This window comes from Zosterops lateralis, assembly GCF_965231275.1.
Source record: "Zosterops lateralis genome assembly, chromosome: 8".
Taxonomy (NCBI): Eukaryota; Metazoa; Chordata; class Aves; order Passeriformes; family Zosteropidae; genus Zosterops; species Zosterops lateralis.
The window spans coordinates 23,925,885-23,947,131 of record NC_139768.1 but is presented as its reverse complement, the minus strand read 5'-3'; the positions used below and the strand labels follow the sequence as shown (position 1 = coordinate 23,947,131).

General features: G+C 40.7%; 1 protein-coding gene across 5 annotated transcripts in view; it reads right to left on the bottom strand.

Moving 5' to 3' along the window:
- TACC2 (transforming acidic coiled-coil containing protein 2) overlaps positions 1–21,247 on the bottom strand; it is a 130,841-nt gene that overhangs the window by 101,624 nt on the left and 7,970 nt on the right. For all 5 annotated transcript variants that reach the window (XM_083866032.1, XM_083866035.1, XM_083866036.1 and 2 more), the window contains exons 2-4: positions 19,635–19,766; positions 14,899–14,976; positions 2,793–2,965 (exon numbers count right to left, since the gene is read on the bottom strand). In XM_083866032.1, coding sequence (XP_083722158.1) covers positions 2,793–2,965; positions 14,899–14,931 — 206 coding nt within the window. In that variant the 5' untranslated portion in view covers positions 14,932–14,976; positions 19,635–19,766. The remainder of the gene's footprint in view (positions 1–2,792; positions 2,966–14,898; positions 14,977–19,634; positions 19,767–21,247) is intronic.

Genomic DNA, 21,247 nt, shown 5'->3' with positions numbered 1-21,247 from the left:
TCCAAATAGACAAAAACTTATATAAAAATATAAGATCTCATGACCAGGGGTCCATTTTGTGACCATTCTTAGTCCACCTTGGGTGTAGTCCTGGTCAGGCCCTGTCCTGCCCAAGGTGTATCTTTAGAGGCCTTTCAATAAATCTCTACTTCATTCTCTTAGGTCTGTCCTGTCTCTGTTTCAGGTCAGCCTTCCCCAGGTAGGGGAGAAGCCACTGGCATCCACAAGGAGTGCTTCATCCCCTGCACTGGATGTGTTATCTTTTAAATTGATGCATCTGCTTTTTCCTACATCTGCTGGAAGCAGTGCCTCTGGGGTAGAGCTGTCCAGCTAAGGATGCCCCAGGCTGTGCACCAGGAGAAGGGCATGGTGACATCTCACATGGACACCACTGCAAAGCCACTTCCCAGCTCTCCTGCCTCTTCAGCATTTTTATTCCACATGGAAAGTTCACTGATTAATTACTGATGATCTTATTTCCAGCACACAGGACCAGCAAGTAACAGGTAAGAAAAAAACCTGGGCTGAAACAGACAATTATAAAGTCAGAGCCACGGACATTTTGAGTTCCAGAAGACAAGAATTTAAAAGCTGCTTGTGAGAATTTGTGGAGGATAGAAGAAAGCCACCCGGAGGAAAAGCAAACGTGGTAATTTTCCACCCAGAGATCCTCCATCCGAGGGTCACACGCCCTTGAGATTCTCAGAGTTCACTTCAGGGTGGAGAAGATGCATTCAGAGCAGCACAGGGGAGCGAGTTAAAAATAAACAGCTGGAATGTGGAACTTCAAAGATTTTCCGTTTATTGTCTTTGTTTCTATTTTGGCAGGATGTAACTCTAAAGACACCCGAAACAGGCATGTGCCAGCGCTTTCAGGAGCAAGGCTAAATAACAAGTAATTGCCTGAGCTCCCGCCCATCTAGTAAGTTTCCTGAAACAAGAATCCGATGAATCCTTTCAAGCTGACTCATCCGTGTAACATTCATCTCCCACGAGTCAGAATTTTGCATGCTGCAGTGCAAAGCTGTTTTAGCCAGCTTGAAAAGAAATCTAAGTGTTCTAGGTACTCACATTCTGAAAAGGAACCCCTACAGAACTGCTCTTATGCCATTTCTGAACAATAATTCACACTTTAAAAAATGTGAATTAGTTACAGAATAGGATAGTCACTATGCTAATGCTAAAAAAAACCAACAAAAAACCAACAAGACTTCACTTGCTGCTGGCAAGCCACAAATATTCCAAGCCCAAGGTAAGAGTCTCCACTGCACCAGGTGGATGCTGGTACAAATACTGTCTGTCATTGTGAAGTTCCACAAGCAACTCCAGTCTGCAGGAATGTCAGTCATGATAGGTCTACTGTAAATATCAGCACTTAGCTGATATCATTAGCTCATCATTTCCTCTCTTTTCCCTCCTTTCCATAACCTGCATACTGATTTGAATAGCAGAAAACTGCTGGTTTGCTGTCACAAATCAGAATGCATAATTTTTTAAAGTAGCTTCCTAGTTTATAAAAAAATTATGATTTCTTCAGTAGGACAATGTGGTTACACACAAACGATACAGTGATTATGCACAATACCATCAAGAGAAACTGAATCCAGAGGATACGTGTGGTATTTGTGAACTGAAATACAAACAAACAAAATGCATGTTAAGAATCTCACCCTGTCCAATTTTACATCATTACTCCAAAATTTTGAATTTTTTTTTCCTACCTATTGGGAATGACACCTATGGCTTCCCTTATTAGAGGCACTCAAAGACAGGAGAAATTCATCCAGGAAAAAGGTGTTTCATGCATAGACCTGATGCTCAACATAGAGTGATGCTGGATTACACAAGGCACTCAACCCTAGGAAAGAACTGCAACTTTTCATCACTTTAAACTTCATGCCTAAATACTTTTATCACTGTAAATTGACTTATCAGTCTTAGTCTTGCTCAGACTCTATTATTTTCAGTAGATAATTAAGATGTGCTAGTGGCAGTCAGAAGAAATAGAATTAATAGCAAATATCCCCCTGTGTGGGAGCTCCACAGCACAGCCAAACTGTCCCCTGCTCTTTTTTCGTAAATCCTTTTAAATTATGTCTGAATTTCCCTGAAATGTCGCCAGTGGGGTCAATGATGATCTTATTTAATACCTAAATTAGGATTTCAACTGCCACAAACTGGTGCATAATATCAATAATTTAAAAATACACTGGAAGAGAGAAAAGAGAAGAGAAGAGAAGAGAAGAGAAGAGAAGAGAAGAGAAGAGAAGAGAAGAGAAGAGAAGAGAGAAAAGAGAAAAGAGAAAAGAGAAAAGAGAAAAGAGAAAAGAGAAAAGAGAAAAGAGAAGAGAGAAGAGAGAAGAGAGAAGAGGATATTGAAAGGGACCCATTATGATCCAATCATATGATCCTGAGCTCTTCAGGGCTGACCAAAAGTTAAAACAAAGACTCTTCACTGTTGCTCTGTCTCAGGTGAGAGTTTATTAGTGCAAGCAAAAAGCATGGAGACGTGGGGTCAAGGGTTACTACAACAGCTGGAGCCTGGTTTATAATTATGCAGTAAGGCAAGAAAGTCACTTTGGTGATCAGTGAGTAGTCTGGTGGTGTGAGGTTATTTTGGGGACTGCATCTGCATCATCATCATCATCATCATCATCATCATTCATCATCCATCAGGATGACAGATGTTGAAAAATCAGTTACACATGAGTAGAAACGCAATTCACATCCCCCAACTATCAAACAGTATCAAGGCTTCAATGCTTTTCACAGGAAGAAACTTCATGTCTTACCTTGTATGCCCTGGAATGGAGGGGGACAAGCTCTCAGCCAGTGGCACAGCAGCAGCAAGAGGATCTAAGATGTCCTGACCTCCAGACTTTTCTGCGCTCTTTTTCTGAGGGCTCCTTTTTAAGTTGTGGCCATTACCAGGAGGCTGGCCTAATTCTGAGTCTTGTGGAGTGTTCTAGAATGGAAAAAAAAGGAGAACAATTTAAATAGCTGCTGCTATTTTGGAGAATGCATAAGCTTAAGGAGTTTTGTTCTGCCCACTGCCAGACAACCTCCACAGTGGATTTCACTGTTTTGATGGAACTTGCAGGTTCTAAAGCCAAGCCATTTTTTCCTCAACAGCAGAAAAACAGAAGGAAGTGGTTGAGTCAAAATTAAGTACTAGGAAAAGAAGAGGGAGAGAAGAATGCAACAATTGTTCTAAAGCAGCCAGGGCCTTTACTGACCCAGGGAGGGTATCATCTTCTCTTCTTCTGAGCCTGGCAAATGCTTCCTTTCTAAGCAAGTTTAAAATGAGAAAGGATGAAAACAGACTATAAACTTGGACACTCATAATATTAGCAACATGTCTGGAGTTAAGTTAAAGCCAATGTCATTCAAGACCCAGCACTTGAATCTGAGTCCAGATTCTTTCCCTCCCACTTCAACAAAGCCCAGAATGCCTCTGAATTGAAACAGAGGGTTTGATTCTTCACCAGGCTGCCCTTCCCTGATAGCAGCTACAGGAAATGCTGCAGCTTCTGTAGTGACAGCTAGAAATGCTATTACACAACTGTGGCTTTACTGCATCACCTCTCAAAGGGAAATAATTACCCAGGATCTTCATCCACGGAGACATGCCTTTACATGAGTGGATGTTTTTGTTTTGTTTTTATTGGAAATTGCAAATTATCGGTTTTGCAAATTCTTGGCTTTGCTGCAGGGAGGGAGTCCTGTCCAAGCACCAGGGTTATATCAGGTAATGAGTGGCACCTTCCTACTCATTTTTTTTGGAGGAAGTTTCTTTAGAACATGAAGAAGAACTGGAAAAGGCTGTCCTGAACAGCAGCTGAGGATGTTCTTTGAGCGTAGCAAAAGAACTGGAGTAATGGAGAGAAACAATCAAGTGAAAAGCAAAAAAGTCTGAATGAAGGCTTTTTCAAATCCTCTGGCACATCAAGCAATAGTTAAAAAGAAGGAAACTGCTTCATCAAATCACCCTTAACATAAAGTGACTGTTGTTTTAATTCTTAATTGTAGTTGTGAAAAGCCTAAGGCACACTTAACCCAAAGACACATAAGTGTATTTATTGATGGCAGAACCACTGCAGGGTAACACCAGAGATTAAAAGCACAGTACACAATTCCAACTCATATTTTGGGGTTTTTTTTGCACTCATTTTAATGTTTCTTTTGCTCTAGCAGTAGTCAATAAATTGCAGAGATCTGTTGTTCAGAGGATTACACTGCTCTGTGCAAACACTGTGCTCCCACATGGCCAAAAGCTCCTGGAGCTCAGAGCCAGGAATGAGACACCCAGTGGACGAGCAAAGCCCATGTAATGAGCAACTGAAAAGGTCAGGGCATACTGAAAACACAAAAATACCTCCTTTATACTTAAGACAAATTTGATTAACTCTCATATCCTCTGCCTTTCCCTGGAGGAACCCCTTCACTACAGCTTTGTTGCCTTTATCTCCCCACTTCCCGCTGGGAGAGACCAAGGGCTCTTGGTTTCATGATTATGAAGCACTTAGCCAGCATGTGCTGACATCTGGCATTTAGAATATTTATCTAAGCATATATGTTGGCTGAAAACCCAGAGTATATGGCAAAAAAAAAAAAAATACTAGAACATTAAGAATTATACAAGGAAATTTGCTTCTTTCAGACAGGGGGAAAAAATAGAACTGAGTGAGCTTACAGAGCTCTGTTTTGATTTTGGTGGAGAGTTTTGGGCAGCCTTGTTTTTGTTTGCATGAGAAATCTGCATGGGCAGCTTATTTCAGTATGCAGTGGGAAAGAGCTATGAAAAGATGTGTTATTAAATGAATTATCAGGAAAACCCCTCAATCAGTGGGTGGATAAATTCCCACCAAGCCACGTGAGGCAGCCACTGTGCCATGCTCTTATTTAGTCCCTGTATCATATCTTCTGTTGAGAGGTACAGGTGGGTCAGACACAGTGATGGGCCACCAAAAAATGCTCACAGTAGCAGCAAAATTAAACTATCATTTTCAGGCCCCTTGCAGACAGAAATGACCTCCTTTCCTTTCCCAGCAGGGCAGGCAAGGCCAAGAGAACCACAGGGAGAACCCCATTAGAAATTAGTCCAATTTATAAAATTGTCCAGATGCCTCCAGCAGTTGGCAAAAGCAGTGAGAACTAATTATTCATTTCTCCTCCTTTCTACTACTACCACCTCAAATTTTCTTCAGCTGCCTCAGGTGCCAGGCAGGAGAAACACCTCACACCTCCCCTGAGATGTGTGTTTTGTCTCCTTCTCCTAAAGCCTCTGTCATGTTCCAAAGCAGAAAATGCACAGCAATTAAGTCATTAACTAATTTACATGGTGCAGTCTCAGTAGCCACACATTGCTTCTCATTAGTCTCTCCTACAACAAGATTAGCCCCTGAGCCTCAAAGGCTCCTTTAAGGTTCCAATGCTCTGTTCTGCTGACCTGCAACTGATGCCTGGGGAAGGCTGACCTGGAACAGAGACTGGGCAGAGCCAGAGAATAAAGTAGGGATTTATTGAAAAGCCTTTAGGATACACCTTGGGCAGGACAGGGCTTGGCCAGGGCTACACCCAAGGTGGACTAAGAATGGTCACAAAATGAATGACCAGTCATGAGATATTTTATATTTTTTATATAATATTTTATAATATTTTTATAAGTTTTGGTCCATTTGCATATTGGGGTTTAATTGTCCCATTACAGCTGCAGGTAGTGAGGTCCCATCCTTCTTGTTCCTCCCTTCAGCCACCCTTGTTTGTGCTTTTGGGCCTGAAAGTTGTTCTTGGTCTCTGTCAGGAAAAGGATTTGTTTTGTGTCCTTGCTCTGTGCAGAGCTGAGTGACACTGAATGTGAGCTCAGAACTGCACCCCTGGGCAGCACAAAATCTGAAAAACAAGAAACCTCAAACTTAAGGCATCACAGCCACCCCACTTCTGCAGCTACAGCATGATGGAGATGCACACAAATCTCCAAAGTAAAACTCCCTGAGAGCCAGGATCCTTTGGATTGTCAGCCAGGGTCACAAATCCCAGGAGCCAGATGATAACCAGGAGCTAATCAGCCACAGGGGCTGGGTTGTGGAACAGAAGGAAACTCCTCACCAGCCTCACATCACAAACCCAACAGCTCATTGCCAACGAGGTTTGAAGAACCCTACAAATATGAGAAGACCTACAAGCAGTAGTACAACTATTTGGGGAAACTTTGACACCTTAACATGGTGTCAAATACGGGGTCATGATAATCTGGCATTGACTCCCTGAGTCACAGAACACTCTGGGGCAGAAAAATTTGGTACAAGTTTGCTGTTGCTGTCCATCTCCAGAATTCACATGTGAGCTGCAGAATAGGGACATTTATGTGCCTTCTATACCTGAACACCCCATCTCATCAAAATTAGGATGTTTCCATATTAGACACAGACAAGGGCCCACGTCTCAGTGATTTTATCAGCTGTTACACCAAAATTTGGATTTCATGTCCAAACAAAAACACTGGGAGGGGCAGATTCAGCAGAAGAGAGAAAGATCACAACAAACCAGTTGTGTGCACACATTTAAAGACTAAATGTAACATTTTCCATAGATTGTTTAGGGTCAGGGGACTGGTAGGCTTTTTTTGGTTGGGTTGATGGATTTTGACTTTTTGTTGTTGTTTTTTTTTTTTTTTTAAATAGTTTTGTGCTTTCAGGGAACTAATGTTTAAGAAGTTATAGTTCATCTCCAAACTATCCCCTAAGTGACTGACTTTGGCCACAGAAAAATCTGACTCTTGTTCTTTTGGTTCATTACCAAATTTAACATGTATTAAAACAATCTTAGCAGCACTGGTCCTGTTGGAGCAGAGAGGAGTTCGAACTGTGGACACTCTTTATTTCTTTCTTTTCACACTGTCAGATGTTTGAGTGATCAAAAAGTTGCCCTAATGCCTAGTAAAGGCAAAAGCACACACATGTTCAAAAGAAGTTCAGAAGAGTGTTTTAGCAATAATCCAAAATAAATCTTAATGTAGATATTTACATGTAAAATGAACTATTAATATGCCAAGATATAGAAAATCTTTATATATTTGTTTTCTACATTTAATGTATTCATGTAATCATCACAAAAGAACATGCTTTGTGAATCTAAGCCAGACAGCAGAAAAACATAATTCAATTTTTTGATTACATTTTTTAAATTTAGGCTAGTTATGCAAATCAGGTGCTGAACTAGCTTTGCAAAACATGCTTTTTAAATTTTTAATTAACATGCATGAAAACAATTATAAAGACTATGTTTTGTTGACAAGTAGCGTAAGAAAGCTGCAGTTAAATAAATTACTTTTGAGTTTCAATCCTACAGCCTCTGAAGTGATTGACTACAGAAGCCAAATTGCAGCCAAATTTGTTCTGTATTTGTTTCAAGTGTAGTGTACTCCTATTTGAAAAGGAGTCTCATTATAAAGAGTTAGTGAACTGGAAGGCCTAAATAATTATAATATAAACCAGAACACAGAGGTTCTCAGCATTTTTAAGTCTAGGATAATTAAAAAAATCCAACAACAAACCAACCAGCTCTGTCACAGAGAGCATACAAACAACAGGAGGAAAACTAAACAGCTCATACATTTTTCCTCTTTAAGGCAGCACACTATTTAAATGAATACATCTGATTCTCCTGAAATATGCAATGGAATTTGCATTAAACTCTTCCAGAAGCACTGGAGTCTGCAAGAACACAAAGTAAATCTACAGGATCACTTTATTTTCCCAATGACTTTGAACAGGATGCTTAAAAAAAAATAAATAGAACTCCATTAAGAGTGTAGCCAAAAGGATTATGTGCACTGCTGCACTGGAGTTATCACAGCAGAAAGAAATGCCTTTACTGCTGCCTGGGAGCCTGTGGAGAGCCCAGCTCCCAAAGCCCCAATTCACAGCCACAGCAGCAGCATCAGGCACAGCCACAGCCTCGTGTTCCACCCCAAACCTCAAGATTCCCAACGCAGCAGAAGCTCCCAGGGCACAGCACAGCTCTTCTTCCAACACCTGGCATTCCCTCTCAACCCCCTCAGAAAGGTGAACTTGCCTTGACTCCCCTCCCTCCTTTCTCTCACTAAAAGTTCCTTCCTCCTCCATCTGCCCTCTGCCACATTCCCTCACTCAGGGGGATTTATAGCAGTTTATATATATATATATATATAGAGAGAGAGAGAGAGAGATAGTTATATATTAATACATTTATTATATTATTTATTTATTTACTTGCTTATCTATCTATCTATCTATCTATCTATCTCTGTATCTATCTCTGTATCTATATCTCTATATCCCTATATCCCTATATCTCTATATCTATCCTTTTATAGCAGTTGCTGGAACATGCCAAAGCTCTGAGTAGCTCAGAGTAATCCTCCAGGGGTTATATTCAGTTTCCATTCCCACTGGCTCCCTCTGGTTTCGTGAAGGGGAAGCTGGCACAAGCCTTTACAGATCTCAATCAATAAACCAGAAATTGCCTTTCCTTTTTCTCCATGTCTTCCATTACAAGCTGGGGGAGGAAGGTTTGAATAGGTTTTTTGTTATTAAAAAGTCTGCCTGCCTGCTAGAGGTTGTTCACATGGTTGGGAAATCAGAGCTTTTAAATGGCTCTTGAAATTTTTAAAGACAAAATAGGTTTTTTTGAAAACACCTTTTCACTCTTCTGGCTTCTCTTGTTGTTCTGCAGGAACAGTAGCCAAGCAGTAACTGAGAGTTTTAAAACTTCATATCTTTGGAGAGTTGTTGTCTCTCCCTTGTTTGGAGAAATGGTACCAAAATAAATAAGTAGATGGTGAATGGATATTGCTTTAACAACTGGAACTTTGCATTAAAATCCACAGTGAACACTGGTGAGCAAAATCACTGAGCCATCACAGGAGAGTAACACATTACTGCCTAATATATTGAGCCAAGCTTGAACTCCATGTGACACTTTAGATCTGAAGAATTACACTAAAACTCAGCTTCATCACCCTGCAAGGGAGCTTAATGTGATTTTAGCAAACAAGTTGGTGCATTGCTACCCCCTTTTGAGAATGGCTGGGGCACAGCAGTTTGGAGGGGATGCCTGTCATGACCATGTCTTGTTTTCCTTCCCAAACATCATTACTACTTAATCAGTTGGATGTAATTATGACATGATCAGATAGGAAGAGCAGACTCTATCCTTAAGGGAGTCTCCATACAGAATTTTGCAATTACAGTAGATTTTTCCTTTAATCAGTAATGGTGTAATTTGCTGCTGCTTCTGGCGTGGTTTATTTGTCTCTCACGGGAGTAGAATTTTAAGTTCATACCTATTCTAATTAAAACCCTCAAAGGGGCAGGAATGCAAAAATTGGCATTCGCTTTTCATTTCATTTAATTTGCTCCTGACAAATACAAGAAGCAAAGCAAATTGTGATATGGTAACAATGGTATTTGAAAAATTCTTACAGCTTTTGATTGTAGGTACCTATGACCTTCTCTTAGAGATAAAGGGCTGCCTTTCCTCCTGAGAAACACCTACTGAAATGACTCTGGATGTGAACACAAAAATAAACACTGGGGTGTGTAGGGGTGTGTGTGTGTATATTTATATATTTATATATTTATAGTCACCATCTTAACCTTGATTTAGCTTTTTTTTCCCAGAATACACAGTCTCCTCTCGGCCACAGCAGGAACAATTCAAACCTTCAGGCTTCAGTGCTTTGTGTTTATGACTCTTCCAGTCCACTGAGGGCACCAGATTGTTTATCTTTAGATTCCTGTAATGTTAACATGGGTGTCTTCTCAACAACCTGAGATGCTTTGCTATGTTTGAGGAATGTTAATGAATCATGTCTGTGTAACCCCTTCATGGCTCTCCTTAAACTTCACCTTTCCACCTGTCTAATGTGGTCAGCAAGCAAAGGCAAATTCATAATTATCTTTGTATCTTCACTAGTCTGGCTGCAGTGGTTTTCTTCTGTCCCTTTCCTGATGTTTGGTGAAGCCCTGGTGAGTGCCTCTATTATTTTCTTAAGGATGGCAGGTGGATGAGATAAGCAGGAGGGAGAGAGAATAAAGTTGATGAATTTGTGAAGAAAATCTTCATCCCCTAACTTGCAATTTTCAGTCAGTTTTAGCTAAAGCAGCTTTCTGCTGAGTGGTCCTTAGCAGCCTGACTTGAGAGGATGCTGTTAGATTCAAATAAAGTACTCTTAGGAAAATAGTCTCTAAGTTGCGTCCCAAACTCTGCTGGGCTTCCCACTCAAGAGTGTTTGCCTGCCTAGTAATTTCATAGCTGTGGAAAATGCAGGTCCAACATTTTCATGCTATTTTTTAAAATGGAGAAATGTAGTAAATAATTACAGAGGAACTTTATAAATATAATATATTTTTCCTTTTCATGTCTACCCATAAATTCACATGTCCCATGAGAAATTATGATGGCTTTACAGTTGTGAAGGAAGCTTTAACCATTAATTCAGAAGAGAAGGACCAGTCTCCCAACTTGCTTTTCACTATACTTTCAAATTAAGAACTCTGCCACAACTTTGAATCTTGTTCTTTCATCCCCTCCCCTTCACTCACAGGAAAGATGTAAATAACAATGTGAATAATTATTATTCATTGTAGTGAGAAGTGTCCCAGAATTTGCTGCATTTGCAAAAAAGGACACATAATTCTCTGAAAACATACAAAGTTCTTTTTGAGTAAACTCAAAGAAATACTTGGCATTATTTACCATAGAATTTTGGATCAGCAGTAATTACCACTGGAAATAAGAATTAATTAATGCGGTGGCTGGAGATATGTTAGGACTATGTAAGCATCAGGAACAGACTGGAGCCACCTGACAGCAGCATCCTGATGTGCACTGGATGAAATGGAAGGAAAAATGAAAGAGAATCATAATTCAGGGAGCTGTGAATCTCAGCCAACAAACAAAGAGAAGAGCCTGTGCAGCATAACAGCAAATCACATCAAAATGCTCCAGGCAAATTTACTGTGCAGAAAATTGGGAATGCGTTCTTGTTCCCAGTTGACCATGAAAAATGGAATGTATACAGATGTTATTGCACTGTTCAGAAAGTATGTAAACAGCCAGTGTGAGCCCTAGAGCCCAGAGGGGTTTGCCCAGTTCCCATCTGTGGGAATGGGGGCTGGATGCTGGGACAGTGCTGTCCCCTGCTGATCCCTGCAGCACCAGGGTCTGGAGGGGGAACCACAGCAATTAACAGGAGCCATCAGTTCAGAGAGACTGAAATCAGCTGAAAGATGGAAAAGGGAATAATGCAGAGTATTAGCTGCAGGATGTTGAGCAGTCAGATTTGTTCATAGGAAATAGAGGAAGAAATCTGAGCAGGATCCCAGCACGACCCTGCAGACGACCACCAGACTCTTGAGAAGTTGTGGCCCCTCTGGCAAGTGTTGCCTGTCTTACACATTTCACAGCACAAAACAGGAACAAAAAGGTAACCACACATTAAGATCTGTGTTTAAAGAGAAATGAACAATGAGGGAGGTGGAATAACCAGCTTTGTTTGCTTTTCTGCTTATTCAGAAAACCAAGAGGAAGACAGGACAAAGCAAAATGTGTAGAAATAACTTATGTCTAAGTGACTTTGAAATTCCCTCTTCAACTCTGGGGCAAAAGATGCGTTAGTAGAACTTCAATTCAGCACCAGCTTTCGCCTTCAAAGAGCTTTACAATCACTTGATGACTTTTACTTTTCTGTAGTCGTGAGAAAGGCAGTGGAATATGACAGAGCTCCTCTTCAGAACTCTTGAGTGGCAAGAATTAAAACCCTGAGCTAAAAGTATTCCATATTAGAAAATCCAGCCTATTCAAGCTTTACAAAATTTTATGTTCATGTCCGCAGTCACAAAGACCTCTTTCTGCTTTTAACACCCTCCGCCCACCCCTTTAAAATGAGAGCAAAGATGCCCTGGTAATGGCATCATTCTAGTAAAAATATAAAATACAGTCAGGGAAGGCAATAATAATCCAGTAACTTTGGGAGGTGTCCCTGAGCTCTCTGCACAACCCCTGGAGCAGCATGGATGAGGCTGAGATACATCTGGGATCACTCTGCATCCCACTGACCATGTGCCTCACTCTGTCTGACATTTTAGGGAGCAGATTTGTTGGTCCAGCTCAGCTTGGTCTCATTCCTAAGTGTGGCTTTATGAGCTGGCAGCTGAGCCCAGACTATCCACAGGAGCAGGGCTGAGGAAGGGCAGTTACATCAGCCTCTGTGAAAGTGAGTGTTTTCCTTTCATTAAGGTCATGTAGATGATTTTTGGGACATTTGGCTGTCCAGAAAAGTCAAGGAAAAGAAGACAATGTCATTCCTCCATGATACCCAGTTCTTTTGGGGTGGATTAAGAAAGATCTGTTTAATGGGCAGCACAAGAGCTGAGACCTTCCACAGTTCCATAAACTGCAGTACTTTCCACAGCTTCCCACTAAAGAACACCTCCATTACTTCACCTGTTTTTTGCCTGCTAAAGGCTGGATCTCAAGCATCAAACTGGATCAAAGTATCTGTTCTCCCAGAATACTTCAATTTAAAGGCCTTTCTCTTCATATGGAGTTTCACTATTCAAGGAAAATGCATCATAAGAATAACTTCTATTTAATTCAGCATAAGCCAAATAAGCTGTAATAGGGCAGGGCACAATCCTAAAATCTCTCAGCAGTTTCGACTTTGTGTGCTTTACAGCAAAACAGACCATGGTTAGTATATGTGAAATCATTTTGTTAAATATACTGCTGTCCCCAGCCTTGTTTTATCCAAGCATTATCTTTGTTCATTGCCACTAAATTTAGCTGGTATTCTCCTCAGAGGCTGGTCTTTACAAGACTGATTGGGTATTTACTTTTTCTCCAAGTGTCTACTACATTCTTCCTAGTAGCACATTTATTCCACACATCTTCCCACTCATTAAATGAGTTCTAAACTTAGCACAGGCTCTCCCAGCTTTAATGCAAACCATGTGTGAAGCTTCCAAATGACTCACTGAGAGCAGGAGCCGTGCAGTGGTGTTCTCTGATAAACACATAAACAAAACCAACTCAGACCAACTGGTTCTGAGCCTAAGGACAACACCAACTGAGCTATTTCAATGGTGTTGGGGTTGGGAGGAAAGGCAGCCAGAAAAGGGGGTCAATTACAGGCTGCTTCTCTAAAGCATTGATTGCTACTAAAGAAAAAATTGTTAAAAGAAACCAGTTTTTTTTTTTTTTTTTTTTTTACAACTTGCTGAAAACTTCAATGTATCTGCCTTGCAAATGTGCAGCCAGTGTCACAAACCCCAAAAGCCAGAAGCAGAAGCAGAAGGAAAAGGGCAGCCAAGCCTGGTGCTAACATTTTGAATGCAAATCATGCAAAGCAGTTTCATCATTCACTACCTGCTCTGCTCCTTGGCTTGGTGGTGTAAGGATGACTTTATTGACATGGGGGAATTCCTGACTGAAAATCAAAATGTTTAAGTTTTGTTGCAACTTCTTGTTATTGAGAGATAATGGTGTTTTTAAAAATAATTTGGATTCTTAGCTTTTTTTTTGTTTTGTTTTGCTTTAGGTTTGGAGGGGTTTGTGTTGTCTTTTGTTTTGGTTTATACAGTCTGAAAAGGAGACCAGAAGCTTCCTTTCCTTTTAGAAGATTTTTTTTTACTACATTTCTTGATAAATTCTTGGTTTTTAAGTAAAATCTTCTCAGCCTCAAGATGACTCCTGAAAAAATATATTTGATTTCCAAAAGCTTCCTGAGTGGAAGCTATACAGCACGGAGAAGAAATTCTCATTACTTAGTTATAGAAATTAACACATTCTCGTCTTCCCAAACCTTGAGAAATATTGGGACCAAATCTTGGGTTGACAATAAAACTTTGTAAGAATAACCACAAACTATGGCAGATTTTTTCTTTTAAAAGTTACTTATGAGAAAATCTGTAATAGTTGTAATACTGATTGCCTTGAGAGGGTTCACTTTGCAAAGCAGAAGGTGCAGCAGATCTGCTGATACCTGAAGTGGAAGGAAAATGAATCCTAATGTATTTTAGCAGCTACCACAACACATGGAAGAGGAGAAGATAAAATACACTGGTGTTTCAATTGCTGAAATTAATGAATTACAACTTCTATTCAAACTTGTATCAGCATAATAACTTCTAATGTCATTGTACACCAGCAGCCAGAGCATTTCACTGCCTTCCTTCCAAAGATCTAAAAATAAACCACCCAAACACCAGCATGCATTAATAGCACACCCTGGGAACACGGGTGTAAAGTCCTGGATGGGGACACAGACAGTGCAAGGTCATTTCTGAACAAGGAGGGGCTGCTGTGTGCCAGGGCTCTGAGGCCACCACAGTCACTGCCCAGCTCCCAGGCCTGTCCCCACCCTGCCCATAGCCCAGGACCCTATTTCAGCCTCCCCAGGGATGTCATTCCCCGTGATGCTGTAGGGTACCTGCCCTGCCAGCTGCCCACTGAGCTGAGCTGACCCTGACATGCCATATTCCTGCCATCCTGGGCCCTTCCCTGTCCTCAGGGATGTGCCTGATGCCTGGGGCTGCCCCAGCTGCCCATGGCTGCCCCACTGCCAGCCTGGGGTGCTGGGATGAGCCAGCCCTGCTCATCCCATGGGGATCCCCCAGGGATCCTGTCCCCCAAGGAACAACCGCCCCAAACCGTGCCCTGATGCTCTGGAGCACTGTCATTGCCAAAGGACAAAAAACCACACCAAGCTGCTTTCAATTACCATTAATGACACTTAAATGTGAGTGTAACGGGGAGCAGAAGATAAATATGGGGTAAGTGGCCCGTGGAAGCAGTTTCTGAGAGGTTTGCTCTAGGCTAGGAGGGGAGGAGAAACAATTGCTCTGTCACACTCACCTCGTTCTCTGCACTGCTGTTCTCATTGCCCATCTCGACTCTGATGTCCAGGGTCACACAGCAATTCAAGAAAGATCACTGGAAGAAAAGAAAAAGCTCTTAATGTGCTGTGTAAAAAAACCCAAACAAAACCAAAAATACCAGAAAACCAGCAAAAAGCTCCGAAAATTTTGGAGGGCTGTCATCTCAGCCACCCCATCAGCTGCCCCTCCTGACATTCAGTCTTACAATGATTCTAAGTCATAAATTGGGGAATTTTTAAGTCATAATTAGGAAATAAAAGCTTTATGCTTTTATTTCCTAATGTCTCTCTGCTGTCTTCCCGAAAGACAGTCCTTGAAACTCAGCTTTGTTACTCTGTTACTGGATTATCCCATGACATTTGAACAGAGACATTTTCCTTGCCAAAGTCACTTTGGACAGACAGCCCACAGGAAAATTTTACTGTTTTAACTGCATTCAAACCGTTTTTATTGCTTGAAATTCCTGGACCGAGCTGCCTCCTCATGTTGTCAGAACCATGGTGTTAAACCTGACTGTCACTGTAACAAACAATTTTCAATCAATGAATGCACAGAGAAAAGAGTAAATGGATTTTTTATCCTGATCACTGGCTTTTGTTCCCTGCTTTTCTTAGGCATTATTCTGTTACAGTGTTGTGTTCACAACACCTTCTTTAGACTTAAGAGGACCTGCCTACCATAATTACTATGGGTTTTATACTAGTTCCCCTCAAATTATTTAATTTCAAAAAAATCTCTGAGCACTTCTAGAGTTAGGTGTATCCTCAGGCATCGTTCATTTCTGTATTTTTTTAAAAGGATACTCAATAGCAAAAGTCCACATCAGAGATTCAATTATGGACATTTTTGTCCTAGACATTTTATTTGGGGGCTCATGCATTGAAATTCATTGTATTTATTGTATTACTGAATAGGTGAAAATTGCACAGCCTCTTCAGGGGTTTTTTCCCCAAAGAATTTGGGATTGGTCTGGTTCGTGTGTCAAGAAAAACTCCATTAAATTCAGGCTGTAAAAAGGAGATTGCACTTTGAGCACCAAGGAAACCATACAAGCTCTTAAGGAATGTTGTTACTTATTACTACAGTACATTTTTTAAAACTTAAAATATTATTTTTCTTCACAGGAGGCTTGGGGAGAGAGAAGTTTGGTGTTGTGCTCTTAAGCTCTGTTCTGTTTAAACTTGATTGTCTTCAGGGGATCCAACAGTGCTTGAACTTGCTCCTGTTGAAATCACTGGGGCCAGGATTGCACTTCCAGTGATTAATTAGCAACGTGAGGTTTTATCTGCTGAGATTGCTGCCAAATCCTCTCCTGCTTTAAACAGTTTTAAAACAGTTCTGAGCTACAATGAAGATTGGATATAACATTTCCAGAATCACTGTTCCCCAGGTACGAAATACTCCATCACGGAGTAATGTACACACACAAATCTTCCCAGCCTCACCCCAGTGAAATGTTCCAAGACAACACATTAAGATTATAATATTTTAAGTATGTATTGATATAATAAAACATTCTCACACTGTTAGAGCTGCTGATTAAAGTTTAAATGCACAGGAGGGGAAGAATAACTCCACTATAGCAGTGTGCTTCCCTCAACAGCCAGCACAATTCTTTAAGAGTGAATATTGTGGCATTTCTGTTCCTCTGACCTGCTGAGCTTTTCTCTTCCCAGATCCTTCTCTGTCCCTACAGACATCATGTGAAAACACCTGAAAATTCAGAGCTCTCTAAACTGTCCCCTCACAAGCACTTGCAGTAATAACATAAACTGGGAATGAATGAAACTTGTCCAAATCTCCAGGGAGTTGTTTAGTTAATTGGGGGTGGGTTCTTGTAGATCAATTGTACAAAATGCAGACTTTGCTCATCAAGTTCTAAAATAGATTAGCCAATGTGTATAATAATGAAGTCCCATCTATTTTAGAGTAAATTCACTCCAGTGCATAATATACTGTCAATATTTCTGCATCAGCTCAGCCATACTGACTGTTAAGGACAGCAACTGCTAATGGAGACCAAAGTTCTAATATTGAGTTGAAAGATAACAATACTTTATTTACAGTTTTCTTATTAAAATGCTCAGGAATCAAAGTAGAAAATGACAAGAGCACAGCAGAAGTGCCAGCTGTCAGAAATCTCCACTAACACATCATATCATATTGTCTACCCACTCTTTTCTTTCCCTGGAGCATGAAATTTCACAATTTTCACACAATTCTCACATTACCATCTGCTTAATAATGAAGATAAATGTCATAAATAGGAAATAAAGACATTACAGATTCTCCAATAATGAAACAAGCAATAACAATATTAACGTGTGAATTACATTGCAGAGTGCTAAGATAATTTTTTAGATTACAGTGTTACTGTAATCCTTTTTACATACATTATTTCTAAATCATTCAATGCACAAGCCTTACTTTGCTTGCAAACTACAAGTGCTTTATCATATGTATAGACTTTCAAATAAACATTATAAATATGCTAAAAATCCATCCATTAAATATAACATAGGTTAACCAAAAGATAATCTTCATCATCTATGGTATCTTTTTACAATTTACATGTCATTATTGAAATTATTTGAGCACTACATATCTCAAAAACAGCTCATTGGTACCAAATTGGTCTGTTCAGCCTGCAGAGATTCTTGAGCTGAGCAACTGCTCTGCTGAAAGCAAACAAGAGGATGTGTAACGTTGCACTTACATTCCCCACATTTATCTGGCACCTTTGGCTTCACTGACGCTTTTAGAGGGGGTCTTCAGACCATTCCTTCCATCTTCACCCCACCAGTTTCCACCTGATTTTCCTCCTAGTTCTCCTCAGACTCATGAAATGTAGGCTTTCTCTGCAGGACCCACCTTCATAACCTGCTCAACAACCAACTTGCCTCCACCCCAGGCGAGAAAGAAAACAAGTTACACCTCCTGAGCCCGGCCTCCCCCTGCTCCTGCCAGGCTCTCTGAGTGCCATAAATCGAGCACTAATGTTTTTCACAAAAGCAGCCCCAGACAACGTCGATTTTGGGTCAAACATATTTCGCTTCTACCGTTTCTTGGCTTGTGGTGTAAGCACTGCTTCTTGCAAAAATTGTTCAGTGAATCTGATCTGTGTCAATAACACATAGTTATTGAGTTATGAATGTGTTGTTTTCAAGGGAAAATGAGTATTGAGGGGAATATCTATTCTGCATTTTGTATCCAGGTTTGTTTAGGTGTTTGAGCTCATCTTTCATTTTCTCCTATTACCCTTGAAAGCTGTCAGAAATACCTGCTAGCAAATGTTGATGTGTCTGTTCAGGTTATGGTGAATCATTTCCCATTTAATCATCCTGAAGGGTGGAGACGTGACAAAAACCCTTTGAAATGTGATGTTGCAAGAAGTACTAGTTTTATGGGCGAGCTAATTGTTATTATTAACTCTGATTGTCCTTCCAGCAATGCTTCCACAAAGAAGCTCAGAAACACAGCTGGTAACCAAAGACAGAGTATTTATCATTAGTGGCAACTCCAGGGGATTAACGAGTTTCTGTAAACACCCGTGGTGCTTTTTTGGGCCACAAACCAAAGGAATGGTCCACTGTGGGTTTATTGCACCTCGAAGACTGTGAGGCAGCATTGCTGAATCCATGGAAAAGTCATATCTGACATGGCTAAAAGAGAGGATTTCACAGGGCAGCAATATGTTCTCTGCTGACTTTTGTTCCACAAAATCTTGGTCTATAAACCCCTGACTTGGAAACATAAAGCCTTGATGAGCTGGAATGCACAGTTGCAAGATCAAGGGCTGCATGAATAGCCCTGCCTTTTAAATCTTTTTTCTTTTTATGTAGTTGGTGATCCAGCATTCTCCAGTCTCCCCCGCCCAGTTTGGAATCCAGTAAATCTGAAGTTCATTAATTCAAAATTTTAGTGTGCTCTTCCTTAAAAACAAAGTGCGGCCATTGCACAATTGATTATCTTATAGACAACAAATTATGCAATGTTTTTTGTTTAGGCTCTCTGCCATGAATTTAAGAGCAGGGATCCTGTGGGAGCTCAGGGAAACACAAGCCTGGTAATACACCCTCACTTCTGCCAGCTGCATTATTTCCTCATCAAAACAAACTGAACTCACATTTGGGGCTATTCCATTGCTAAGCTAAGGCCAGAAAATGCCACAAAGTGAAAGTGAAGAAGCTGCCTTGTAAAACAATTGTCTGGCAGAAACTTTGGGGAAAACGACCTTCAGTAATCCATAGATGATGATTTTTGATTGTATATTTTTATCAACATACATGTAAAGCAGGATCCCTCTGTTTGGCTAAGTTGGGTAAGGTTTGCAAAGCCACACAGGCAACTCCAGCACTGGTGCCAGAACTGTGAGCCCTGTGAAATGAGGGCAGTGACACCAACACAGCCACCCTGTGCTCTGAACCCTGGGCCTACAACAGCCCTGACTGACAGCACTGGCACTGTACCTTTGGGTCAGTTTTCTGACCCACTCTTGGGTCTAAATTAGGATTCACTAATTCACTTCTATCCCATCTATCCCAAGCAGCCCTTCTTCACTACAAGCTGTTCCCACCTTTGCAGAGGCTGATCTTCTGTTCTGTTCTAGTATGAAGTGTAAACCACCAGCTCTGAGATAATTCCACGTGCTCTGATGTCTCTATTTATTCTCTTTGATTTTATGATGGAATTGGTGGAGGAAGAAGTACTCACATGGGGCTGTTTTACTGTTGTTTGCTGGAATTTCCCCTGTGTTTCCTCATCCACACTTCAGGCTCGTCCAGGGAGAGATTGTCTTTTCTTGATCAAAACAGGATTTAACCCAGGAGGACTGGAAGGCTCAAACTAGGGGAAAATACAGCTCAGACTTAAAGGTAAGCTATGTAGCGGGTTAATATGTTAGGTATTTCAGTAAGAGCCAAATAATTTGTCATGAGTGATCAAATTTAATCCCAGTATATACACTATTGGGTATACTTACCAACCACACACTCCACAGATATGATAGTTTCCTGTATATTGAAGACATGCTATCTTAGGTATTTGTAGAAGACAATTTAGTTTGAGGTAATTTTACTTTATGGCACAAATACTACCATATGTTAATGCCAAAATGTTTTATGTTTCTTACTTTCACAAGATTGATACTACACATAAAGCATTGCAAAGCTCTGCTGAAGCACTGAGCATACTATTACACACCAGCTATTCTCATAGGAAAGAGAAGAAAGGGAAGGTTCTCAGAATTTTACTCTTCTCCAGTCTTGATGTAATAGTGCAAAACCATTCCAAATTCCTGCATATTCCAACAATATCACAGAGATCTTCAGAAACAACTGACCCATGACAGTCCTTCAGCTTTTGCTTTCTCACAAATTCTAGAAGTGCAAATACCAAGATCTGGGGGGGGGCGGCAAACCATAACCCATCATGAGAATTAATAAACAAGTAATGATTTTCAAGTGCACAACTTGATGGGAAGGACGTTGCTTAGTAACATCAGCAGCTGGATCTGCTGCAGAACCGTGATGTCGCTTGGCAACGGAAAGCTGAGCTGGATTTTTGTGAGAGTTGTGAAATGGTATTTTCGTGCCCTTCCCCCAAGAAAACCAGGAACTGCCTTTGGAGATCACATCACTGAGCCCATGTAGGACTGAGGTTCAGAGGACAGCAGAGGATGCAGCCCAGCCTTGGCTGATGTGCCCCAGTTCATTGTACAGGTGTGAAAGAAAAGAAACAGGGACACTGAGTTACCTGCCAGTAAGACATGAAAGCATGCTTTAAAAAACAAGTTATGGAAATTAAAAATTATTCTTCCCATTTCTGGCTAATTTTCAATCAGGATGACGGCCTGGAAAAATCCAATTGATGACATACTTCTATTGCTTCTAATCAGCCCCATGTGGCACTTCAGGGCACTCCTTTAGATGTTTAAGTTATGTTTTATGGCACAAAAGTGCAGAAGAAGGCACATATTTCTTTGGAGATTAATAGATTTGCCCAAGGTTAAAAAGCTCACCAAGTGGCAGAACCAGGATGTCAGCACTGGCTTCCTCAGCATGGTCCAGTTATCAGACTCTGCTGGAATTTGTTATTGGAACCTCCATCAGGAGGTGCCCTTCCTAAGGAAACATGGGGGTGCTAAATAATTTTGGTTGCCCTCCTATCTAGTAATATTTGCCCAGCTGAAAAAAAGAAAGTCTATCATTTCAGCTCTTAACAGGACTTGTCTAATACTATATAGTTTCAAGCAATAATAAGTAAAAGTGATTATGGGAACCTTAAATGTGATTCTTATGTATTCTACTTATCCCTTCACTGCCTCT